The sequence below is a fragment of the Balaenoptera acutorostrata genome, chromosome 9 (assembly GCF_949987535.1).
Source record: "Balaenoptera acutorostrata chromosome 9, mBalAcu1.1, whole genome shotgun sequence".
Lineage (NCBI taxonomy): Eukaryota > Metazoa > Chordata > Mammalia > Artiodactyla > Balaenopteridae > Balaenoptera > Balaenoptera acutorostrata.
Window position 1 is genome coordinate 65,186,426 of NC_080072.1, and position 12,412 is coordinate 65,198,837.

The window sequence follows — 12,412 nt, forward strand, 5'->3', positions numbered from 1 at the left end:
AAGAAAGTCACCAAAAACGGGGGTTTATAAAATATGAACAATTGGTTTCTATTTCCTTTATCCTTTTTCCCAGCAAGATAAACTCAAGAGGAAAAAGTCAAATGCATCAAAAAATATAATTATAAACCTACTAGTGCACAGGAAAAAATAAATTCCTAGTCCATACACATTCTTTATAAGTTTGCTTCTTACTTTTGTATGTATACTTATGAAAACTAATTGTATATTATAAAATTAACAACACCTCAATGTATTTCTTTAAATGGCTTGAGTTTAATTACTACACTTACCACCTCATGATTAAGAATATAATTTGGTGCCAACTTTATAGGAACTCAATCTTTACAAAACTTCAAATTACCAAGATGTTAAATGGAAATTTGGCTCTACAGATTTATAAAGTTCTCTTAAGATGACTAAACAAGCATACTATAAAACAATAAAAAGCCCGTGAACCCACAACTCTGATATTTAATTATTCTAGCTGTTCATTACACAGACTACCTCAACGAGTCAAGGTACCACAGGTCATATTTTCCTAGTTTTCAAAAAAGCCAATTTCATTTCAGTAAAGGTAAAAATTAGAGTAAAAGGTACAGCATTCTACACACAGTCACTAGCAATCTAGCAGTCTAATCTGAGTAAAATCTCTTTTTTTCTCTCTTATTTAATAGCTCTGGGAGAAACAAAATCTACCCAGATTCAAAATTGCCACTAAGAAAAGAGTAAAGGCTAACAGTCCCTTGAAGCTTTCTTCTAGTGGCTGGGGGAAGAGGGACCACTTCTTTGGCTACCCCAATTTCATCTATTTACACATGTTAAAAGGACCATTATCTGTCCTTACACAGACTCTAAACTAGAACATTATAGTAATGTTAATAAAGCAATTTTTTCTTACCCCCAGAATCTACAATAACGTTGGTAGATTTATTTCCAAACACAGATTCAAAGTCAACATTAAGGCCAGCTGAAGGATGTGGCTGTGCAACTGGAGAAGGAGTGAATCCTAAGAAAAACCAAAATGGAAAAAGCTCAATTCTTTAATAACTACATCTACAGCTCTTTAATAATGATGACAATAGAATGGAAAAAGCAGTAAATTCCCACAACAAAAAACAAAGCCAACCCTTCAAGCAAAATGCTTCCTAGACTACCACATCTCTTGTGATTACATTTTCCAAAACAAAATCATCCCACTAAGAAAACTAACAAAAGAGCAAGTGAAGTTGAACTACTAGTTTGTTTCATTACAGAAATAACATTTTTTGCTTATTTTTTACCTTAAATTTGTAAGCTGATGTTAAAAAACCAAACACATCTAAAATTCTAGGATTTTGCATGAAGCCAAATTTAATTTAAGGGATCATTTGGGAATTAAATAAGTATTCTGTGGTGCTTTAAAAAAATATGAGTCTACTTAGTATCCCCCAAGAGGCTTTCTCCCTCTACCTACTCACCTTCCGTATTTCTCTCTCCTTCCTTCCTTTCTCCCTTCCTTCCTTCAATGGTTAATCAAAAGCTATATGGTTTAAGTTAATTTGAGAAGTGACAGGATTCTGAAAGTTATAACCCACTAATCCTTATGACCCACCCCGTGTCCAGATGTTTTTTTGAATATTAAAAAAACAAAAAACAGACTATTTTCAACACCCAACCACCCTCTAACTTCAACTTAACTACTTCCAAAAGTGGAGCTGACATGTATAATCAAATATACTAATTTACCTAACTGCTCTGAAACACCAGAAAATTTATTCTTTCCTGTCCATGTTACACTGATGGTAGTGGCAATAAGCCAACAGACACCCAGCTCATGTTGCTGAAACCAGACAATGCTGAGGTAAACGTTAAGATTTTCAATTGTGTGAGGTTATATTTTGTGAGGTGAGGCTCTGAATTTCCAGAGGCTGACAAGAAGAATTAAAATCATCTAAAACCATTAGGGCTGTCACATGACTTGGGGAGCTTTCAATCACTGAGTATATATCCAAGTAGAGAACAGCCTAGCAAGGATCACAAAGAAGGAATTCTTTTGCTTTGTGGAAGGCTGTAATAAATGGCTCCTGAATTCTCTTCCATTTCTAAATTCTATAAAGTCAGAATGTTAAAAATAAAAAAAGTCTGGTATTAGAAGATTAACAACTATATCATTAAAGAGAAGTTAAACTTTTGAGCCCTAAACATAGACTCTCTCTCTCTTCCTGTCCCAACTTTCTGCTAAAGGACTTTCAGCCTGTAAGAATCTCACTTTGAACTCTTAATGTATACCACCAGGATATAAAGAAGTACAATAATGCTGTACTAAAAGGACTGATCTTAAAGAAAAACAAAAAGTAGGACAAGATTTGGTGAGAAGTTCAAGAAGGTCCTCAAAGCCAGAGAAGCCAAAAAGTAATGACTTATTATTAACAATGACCCACACAAGCTGGTATACATCAATGATACTACTTTAAAAGTAGCATTTTACATCATAGTATGAATTTTTTAAATGTACAAGTTTGATCTTATTCCATAATTATTTAACCCTTAGAATACTCTTAACTCAAAGACACTGGTCATACAATGAGAATACAAGCACTATCAAAACATAAAGTAATTTAGTAAATAAATCTGACCATTCATCAAAAGGTTCCTAGAATTCTATAGATATACCGATTTAACAGCTCTTTGAAATGTATGAACTGTTTAAGAAATATACCATGGGCTTGATGGTTCTTCTGGTAACTCCTTACGAAAAGAACAGATGTATCTACTCAAGAAAGACAAAAATCTATCATGCTTAATTATATGCCCATGCTAAACCACCACACATAGCGTTCTTTAAATCATCTTGGAAGTAATATCTGAGCTATGATATCATTAAACTTTAGAAAACACAGGAAACAATAATTTATAAAGTAAGACAGCATACCAGTTTCTCTTTTCCCTTGCTATCTTGTCCCAAATTCTTTCTAGAATTTGACTGATATCAGAGATGAGCCTATCCTTTATAATAACACAAAAACAACTTCATTACTTTCTGTAAAGAGAGGAGCCATCTCCTGAGGTCCCTAGGGGCACCAATCTGTGAAATTATATTACTGCCTAAAAGTATAAAAGATTTGAAAAGATATAAAGTAATCCAGAGCTAGTACCTCAAATTTTAAAAGCTTCTACATAGCAGAGGAATAAACTAAAAGGGAAATTCTTAATAAATTATAATAGCTGATTAGATTGTCAACCTTTAATTGTTAAAAGTTACTTAAGGGGCTTCCCTGGTGGCGCAGTGGTTGGGAATCTGCCTGCCAGTGCAGGGGACACGGGTTCGATCCCTGGCCCGGGAGGATCCCACATGCCGCGGAGCAGCTGAGCCCGTGCGCCACAACTGCTGAGCCTGCGCTCTGGAGCCCGCGAGCCACAACTACTGAAGCCCGCGTGCCTGGAGCCCGTGCTCTGCAGCAGGAGAAGCCATCGCAATGAGAAGCCTGCGCACAGCAACGAAGACCCAACGCAGCAATCAATCAATCAATCAATCAATCAATCAATCAATTTATATATTAAAAAAAAAGTTACTTAAAGCAAAGCTACAGAACTAATATCACCATTTCAAAAGAGCAGATTTAGGGACCCCCCCCCCCAAAAAAGATGAATAGGCTATCAAAGTTAAGGTTAATTTTATGAAATAATCACTACATTGAACTGCCTAACTCTTTCATTTCACAAAGCCCAATGAAAACGCTGTCACTGAACAGCTCCAGTTCACAGATTAACATTTAGAAACCACTGTACTACAGGGCAAATCTTGAGAGGACAATAGTAAGATGACTGAGAGGTACAAGATGAAAAAGCTTTTGGGACAGAAACGCAATCCAAACACCTTTGAGAAAAATCGGCTGGGTTGTTTAATAGATTTTGGTGGTAGTTCTGTAATAAATAGGCCTCATACTTTTTTGAGAAAATTACTGCTACTATTTATTAAACATTATGCAAGGGCTTTATAGATAGGTTATTATTTAAACCACACAATAACACTATGAGACAGTTATTATTATCCTCATTTTACAGATGAGGAAACTAAGAGATTAAACAACTTATCCAAGGTAAAATAATTAGTAAGTGGCAGAATCAAGACTTAAACCCCAATTTCTTTGATTCCAGAATCTATTAAGGGTTTTTGGTTTATCCTGAGTATTTCATCTTATATAAATTAGTAGGTAGGAAAATTAGTTTTTATTATTATAGCTATAAGAATTATATCTATTTATCAGGACTCTTCAAGTTTTATGAACTTCTTGAGCTTTGAAATAGCAAATACTGGGCTAAAAAATAAATAGCCCTTGGCAATTTAAAAATCTATAAGCAATACAAAAACAATGAGTTTTCAAGATTATATCTGATGATTAAATAATTTAGGTAAGAAGTATACTCCAAGTATGAAATGATCTGCCTACACAAGATAATTGTTTTTTTTTGGCCTCGTCCTGCGGCATGCGGGATTTTAGTTCCCCGATCAGGGACTGAACCCTTGCCCCTGCAGTGGAAGCGCGGCGTCTTAACCACTGGACCACCTGGGAAGTCCCCACAAGATAGTTCTCAATACAAGTAGTTTTAATGATAATTCTGTGTCAGGCATTGTGCTAGATGTTATACAGGCATATTTGTACACCTCATAACAATCCTGCACGACATTATTATCCCAATTTTCATAGTCTTAGAAAAGTTAAATACTTGCTTAAAGTCACACAGGTAAAGGAGTGTAATTGGAATTCACACCCAAGTTCACTGTATTCCAAACATTTTCTTTCTGTTAAATGCCCTCAACAATTCCATTTTTAAACACTTTTAACCATGTCTAATTCTTACTGCCAGTCAAGAACCTCAGTTCTTCAGCTGTGTCAAACTTACTTTTTAATGCCAACTTAACTAAGGTAACAACTCCTATACACAAAAAAATTCAGCTGGATTTTGAGGTCTTATTGCTACTGCACTGGCCTAGACAGAACATATTTGGAAAGATACAGATCAAATTGGTTACACCTTCCTGGAAACTACTTCCCATTTCTATGGCCTTTGCATAGCGCTGGAAAAGCATGCTTCTTTCCAGTATCATCTCCCTTCACCTGTGCCACAACTGTTCAAATCAAAATTATCTGCCATTCTATCAACTAAGATCTATACACAGAGCTTTAAATTCCATAAGCTTGTAATAGTAAAATGTTATAAACTCTTCTGAAAATTTGAAAGTTTTGAGAATGAATAAAAGCAGGAAGATGACAGGCATCCATTCATAAAACAATCATGTGTTTAATCAAGGAAAACAAAATTAAGCAACTACCTGTTCTTCAAAACCAAGTATTTTTTTTTCTTACCAACTCATTTTAAGGAAAACAACAAAAAGAAACCCCTCTTGCATAAATAAACTGATAAATTTTAGAGATTATTGTTACCTACCTCCAAATAAACCAGCTACAGTAGAAGGCTCATGGCACATAAGGGTAGTATTACGATAAGCTTGAGTACCACAAAAAGAATCTGACAAGGCATATAAGGGGGGAAAAGAAAGGACAGGAAAAAAAGAAAAAAAGAGAAAAGTGAGAAAGTGAGGAGGAACAGTTAAGAGTGGAATGGAGTAATTAAAAACAAACAGAAACAAACAAAAACAAACAAAAGAAAAAACAGAGGAGTCCAAGCCCTTGGTGTTCTTCAAATTACAACTTACTAAAAAAAAGCACTTAAGCCTCCATTTATAAGTACTATATTTAAAATATATATAAATAGTATTCACAGCAAATTTTTTAAAATAACCACTACTGTATTTCTTTAGATAAAGAGATATGAACCAGTTGGATTTTTAGTCAATACCAACATGTCTTCCTTCTCATGTCTTCTTTTGCAGATGAGGAAGCAGGCCTAGACAAGGTCACAAACATGGTATAGCTGGAACCACAACCCACTCCCCTTGACTTACAAGCTTCAGTATTCTTATAGCTTTAATGAGGACAAGCTACCAAGTACACTGAGAATCATATCATCAAATCAAGGTCCTCCCCTGGAAGGGTTGGAAGGTATCTACATAGCTAACTCTGATTGTTCTTGGTCGTTCTTAATCCTATAGAGCAGGGGTTGGCAAACTACAGCCTGGGGCCTATTTTTATATGTCCATGTGAGCTAAAAATGGTTTTTACCTTTTGAAAGGGTTGTTTTAAAAAAAAAAAAAAAAGCAAGAAAAAAGAAAAGATGACGACTCAAAGATTTTATGCATCCTATAAAAGCCTAAAGTATTTACTATCTGGTTCCTTACACCAAAAGTTTCCTGACCACTGTTCTAGAGCACTATCCAACAGAGCTTCCTAATAACAGAAATGTTTTATAAATCCGCACAATATGCAGATATATGCATATGATACATTATGGTAGCCACTAGGCACATGTGCCACTGAAGAACGAAAATGTGGCTAGTACAAGCGAGGAAGTAAAATTTTAATTTTATTTAACATTTAATTTTAATTAACCTTTGAATGATGACATGTGGCTAGTGGCTAATTAGATGATGCAGTGCCAGGAATGGCACACCTTGGGTGGTCCTCTCATGCTCTTACTACTCTGAGTAAGAAAGTATTGGAATTTTTATTATACAACTCTACTTCTCAGGAACTTTCAACTTGCACTGAAAGACTTATTAAAAAGTCTACTCTAGGACAGGCATCAACAAACTACAGCTGCTTGTCTTTGTAAATAAAGTTTTACTGGAACACAGCCAAGCTCATGTGTTTATGTCTTGTCTACGGCTGCTTTCATGCTATAATGTCAAAGTTGAGCAGCTGCGAAAGAGATCGTGTGGCTCACAAGCCAAAAATATTTACAATCTGACCTTTTAAGAAAAAGTTTGCTGACCCCTATTCTAGACTAATGCCTAATGGTTTGACATCAGTGGTTTTTAATTTCCCCTTCTGCACTCATTTTCATTAAAAAAAAAAAGTATTTAACAAATTATTTTTCTCTAATGACAAAACTTGGCAGATGTGATTTTTTTAAAAAATATACATCATACTTTCATTTGTATTATTTGCCCTCAGAAAGAGGAAGATAAGGGTTTAAATGAAAGTCTGGGGGCTTCCCTGGTGGCGCAGTGGTTGAGAATCTGCCTGCCAATGCAGGGGACACGGGTTCGAGCCCTGGTCTGGGAAGATCCCACATACCGCAGAGCAACTGGGCCCGTGAGCCACAATTGCTGAGCCTGCGCATCTGGAGCCTGTGCTCCGCAAAAAGAGAGGCCACGATAATGAGAGGCCCACGCACCGCGATGAAGAGTGGCCCCCACTTGCCGCAACTAGAGAAAGCCCTCGCACAGAAACGAAGACCAACACAGACATAAATAAATAAATAATAAATAAATTAAAAAAAAAAAAGAAACATTTGTTTCATTAAAAAAAAAAAAAAAAAAAAAAAAGAAAGTCTGCACTTCCATAAGGGAAAGAGCACTGCAGAGCAAAGCTGCTGTCTCTTGCTTTAGGCTTTGCTCCCACTAGCTGGGTTATCCTGATTAACTTTTCTAGCACTCAGGTGATGCATCCATAAAATGGTAATAATGTTCTGTTACCACTATGAGAGTTGAGAGCTGGATCAAACATTTTCTGCAGGTTTTTGCAGACACTAAATCACCAATTCTATGATTTTAATTTTCAAATGGACCGACTGACCTTGGAGTATATAGCCATCAACTTTACTAATCTGCTTTGCTTTCTGGTCTTCCTCTTGCCCAAATCATAGGCCTTAAACTTAAAAAACATTAGGAATATGACATTTCTAGTATATTCCTCTTATTACAGGCTTTCCTTGAAAAGTCAAAATAATAATTAACTCTCTCACATGACTTTTATATATTTTTACTCTGTTTTTGTTTATATGTGAAATAGCTACAACCTTCAGCACTTAAGGTTACTGCCCTCCATTCTGTCCCCCTTCAGGGGATACAGATGTGACATCCTGAAGCCCATGCACTGTGCTCTGACCTAAAAGATCTAAATATATAGTCCCAAAGCAAAGACGTATCTGTTTCATATCCCCAAATTAAGGCAACTGACTTAAAAAGATACAAACAGCCATATTTACAATATACAGACTATTCATATTCAGTAAATACGAAGAAAAGATAAACCTAAAAAACCACCACTCCAAAGATAACTCTAGTTACCCCTTATTACCAAGCAAAAAGGCACTCCATTTGACAAATTTCTAGAGCAACAAAATGTATAATTTACTTTCAATTAATTTTTATATAATTTTTAAATGTATTACAATATAATAAAGGAATTATTGCAACCAACTATTACACTTTAGAACTATTAGACTAGTTGTATAACTGGAGCACCTGCCTTGAAACTTTCTCAGATCTCCAACTACTGCTTTCTAGTCACCTTCCATCCTCCCCTCTCTCAGATATATCTAACAGAATATGGCCACATGATCTACCTAGGGTACACAGATGACTTTCTGCATGCTGCTTTAACCAAAGATTTAAATTTGTGTCACCTTACGTTGTTTCTTTGAATTGAATAAAAGCAGTTTTCATCATCTTTTAAGGGGGTTTAGCATCTTTTTAGCAGGATTCAAAAACATTTATTTCAGTTTAGTATGTACTTAAAAACTTGTTCTTCCTTGTACAACTGTGGTATGAAATTTTGCCTTTTTACAGATTTTTATACCACAATTAAGGCTATTCAGTCAAGTTGCTTTTCATTTTCTACTTTTCATCTACCTCCAGGCTAACAATGAAATGAGACCCTTAAGATTGGACAGAGGGTATAGTGGGTTTTAGACAATATAAAGTTGTACCATTATTTGAAATTAAAAAGGGGAAAAAAAGAAAGATTCAGAAAGCTAAGAGTGATAATCACCCTCTTTCTCAAGCAGAGAGGGAAAAATATAAGCACACATAAACACGTAACTAAGTTTAAGAGATGTTACTCCTTCAATCAACTCTCCTAATAACCACCTCTCTGAACTAATAAACAGGATGTAGCATGTGATGCTACAGTATGATAGAGAACAAAACAAAGTCCAATTTCAAAGGAAATTTTCTTTCCTAAAAACCTGCATTAAATAAAATTAGGGATACTGGCATAAAAAATCTCACTACACTATTGTTATTTAGTTTACTTTAAAATTTGTTATTAAAATACAAAGTAATTATTGCAGTGCTTTAAAAATAATGGATACGTTAAAAAAAATACTTAGGCAGTATAAACATTAATTGGAAAGAAAGGTTAAATGGTACTTTACCAACAAACATTTCATGAGTAGGTGTCCTAGTAGTAAAAGTGGATACATCTGAAGAAATGGGAGGGTGAACATCACCACTACTTTTTGTGAGGAAAGGATTTAAGCTTGGAATGGCATCATCAACAGCATCTACAGTAGCAGAGAAAGGATCTGTGCAGTCCAAGTGCATTATAGCAAAATGAAGAAAGGAAGTAAATTAATTAGTATTGTAATCAGTCAAAAGATGCAAAGTGAAAAGTAGTAGCTATATTATTATTAATCTAAATGCAAATGATCAAATCTAATCACCAAGATAGAAGAAATGCATTTAACATTATTTTAAAATGAACCCTCAGAAAAAAATACTTATGTGTCCATAACAACAGTAGCATACGAAGGCCAGATCTGCTTTACATCAGAAAGCCAACAGTCATGTAGTTAAAAAAGAAGATATGTAAGAACAAAAATGTTTCTATAAAAGAGCCATCTACCCTGAACTGTGTTCCCCACCCAAGGTGGGGGTGTATCAGTTCTGGTGGCATAGCTACGTTTACTCACATAATTGATATAAATAATTAATTCAAATGTGGAATAGGCAGTATTTCAAAAACCAAAGGGAATTAGGGGTTTCTAACATGTGAATATAAACTCTTGTATAGGTTCAGATGTAGGAAACAAAATAATAAAGACGAAGAAAAGGTCTAATGATGGGAAAGGAATTTTAGAAAAATTAAGAACAGAGACAAAAGACTGGCCATCCCAGCAGACTGGGATTAGCTTTGAAGGCCTAGCTATGAGTTTTAAAGCCTAAATGATTTGGAAGGAATAACGAAAGTATTGTTCCCTACTAGAATGGTACCAAATATGTACTTTATTATCAAATTTAGAATCACATATTTACTATACCTACACCTCATTCAAGATAACTGTCACTGTAATGACTGAAAGCCATTCATCATACCTTAAGTAAATGGGGAGAAGAAAAAATAAAGAGCAGCGAAAATATAGTGTCATAATTTTTTCTCTTATAACACAATTAAAAATGAGAAGATACTCCTGTACTTCCAACCAGTGCCTGTTCTTGCCTCTTCTAGTCTAGTTTCTGGTCCTTACTTAAGAATACAATATTAAGCACTGTATTTTACTCTAAGACTGTATGATAAAACAATAAGGAAGCAATGGCCTAAGGATCAGCTTCTGCAAAACAATATAGGCACACTTTATCCTTAAAGTCAATAAATTCAAAGCTAGTGTTCTACAAATCATGCAACTGCAACTTTAAAAAGAAAAATATCAAGATAATATTGAGGTCACTGTATGAAGTCCTACAAACATATCAAAACTCACTGATGTACTATTCTAACTCAAATAATCATGTTAAACATCTTTCCCACCCCTCCACTTCTCAATAAATGGAACAATGGGGGAAAAGAATCAGAAAAAAATAATTCAGAAATAAAAAGCAGAAAATAGTCAAAAATAAGATTCATTTTTTTGTACTAAAATAAAAATGTAATGATGACCGCTCTAACTCCTTCTTGTATCAGAAAGGAGTTGCGTTAAGTTTAGAGCTGTCCAGTTTGGTTGAAAGTACTACTTTTAAATATTTGATACAGGCATGGAGTTTTTAAAGTACATCATACTTTGTTGGACAAGTAACACAAAACTTCTCTCTGGTTTTCCATGCAAAAGAAGTCATGAGAGAAGTCATTCAAAAAGAGTACACACATTTCTACAACAGATCTATTAGGTTCATGAGAAAAGACATGTTTGGAAAAAGTTACTAGTTATCTGCTATTCTATTGATTGACATTTTTTACCTAAGCGCTTGATATCAATTGATTGACACTTTTTACCTAAGCGCTTAATATCAACTGATTGACACTTTTTACCTAAGCGCTTAATATCAATCATTTCCTATTATTTGAAACGTCCTAAAGAAGAATATGCAGAAATGTATAAGTGAATCTGTATATTTAGATCAGTCAGACAATAAGAAAAACCAGCTCTTAATCTACCTTGACAAAACACTACTACTATGGGTAGCAGATTAACATCATTTAGATTAGATGATGATTTTTAAATCATCATCATCATTTTAAATGATGTTAGTCTACTATACCATAAATGATTAATTCAAATTCATTAAAGACAAAAAAAAGTAGTAATAATGTTCCAGCTGTTCCAACTTAAACTGTACTTATCAGACTGGCAGCTCTAAAATTCCTTATACTTTTAATAAATACTTTTTTCCATTATTTTTGTCATTATTCACTTGAAAGTTTAATTTTATGTTACATTAGAGTCATAGAAAAATAATCCAAAAAATTAAAACAAAAATAGTACCAGTCATATTACAGTCTTGAGGTAAATATTTGATATCTACATTTATTCACAGAAAATTGAGTGTTTTCATAGTGTTGTGTGTCTCATGCCAGCTGAGAGTAAAACAAATTCAACTTCAGAATGCGTCATTCTTTTTTGCCTGAATTAAATTTTGAAATCTTGCTTAAAATATACAACAGTGTACTTAACCTGGTAATACTGTATATTTTTAGATTTGCTGTAACTCAAAGTTTTCATGGTGATGAAAACTGATATCTCAAGATATTAGTATTCAACACCAAGTGCTTGTTTAGATTCCAGACCATTTCTTGAAAAATCAAAGGCTCACTAATAATGCAATGACAGAAACAGGAGAGCTTGTGTTCTCTCTCTTCAACGTTCATTTTTAGGTGGAACCTTAAAATGCCTCTCACATAAACATACGAACTTTACCTCCTCTTAACTCTGTATCACCAACCTAGCTGTGATTGGGAATACACGTCCTTTCTGTGGTGCTTATGATAAGAACTAAATTAAATACCAAATCTGTTGTTAACACCCATTTTTAGCAAATGAGAGCAAGGAAAGCACAGAAAAAGATTTTAGAATTATCAAAAAAAAAAAAAAAGCATACCTTTGTTTTGTCACATACTATAAAAGCATGATGTAAAATGCTACATATTTCAAACGTTCAGGTAAATGGTTAACATCAAAAAAAATGCCTTTTAGAATTTACTGTTATGATCAAAGCTTTTTATATAAAAGATTTATTTATTTATCTTAGTAACTTTAATTTTAAAAATAAAGTAAAAAGTCTTAATCTGAATGTCATGGGTATGAACAATAC

The 12,412-nt window shown here is 34.2% G+C and overlaps 1 protein-coding gene across 13 annotated transcripts in view; it reads right to left on the reverse strand.

The window, feature by feature from the left end:
- The window catches only part of PICALM (phosphatidylinositol binding clathrin assembly protein), a 107,840-nt gene that overhangs the window by 21,293 nt on the left and 74,135 nt on the right, over positions 1–12,412 (reverse strand). For 4 of the 13 annotated variants that reach the window (XM_007168495.3, XM_007168496.3, XM_007168497.3 and 1 more), the window contains exons 13-15: positions 9,262–9,411; positions 5,431–5,511; positions 899–1,006 (exon numbers count right to left, since the gene is read on the reverse strand). In XM_007168495.3, coding sequence (XP_007168557.1) covers positions 899–1,006; positions 5,431–5,511; positions 9,262–9,411 — 339 coding nt within the window. The remainder of the gene's footprint in view (positions 1–898; positions 1,007–5,430; positions 5,512–9,261; positions 9,412–12,412) is intronic. The other 9 variants (XM_007168500.3, XM_007168499.3, XM_007168508.3 and 6 more) reach the window with 3 other exon arrangements.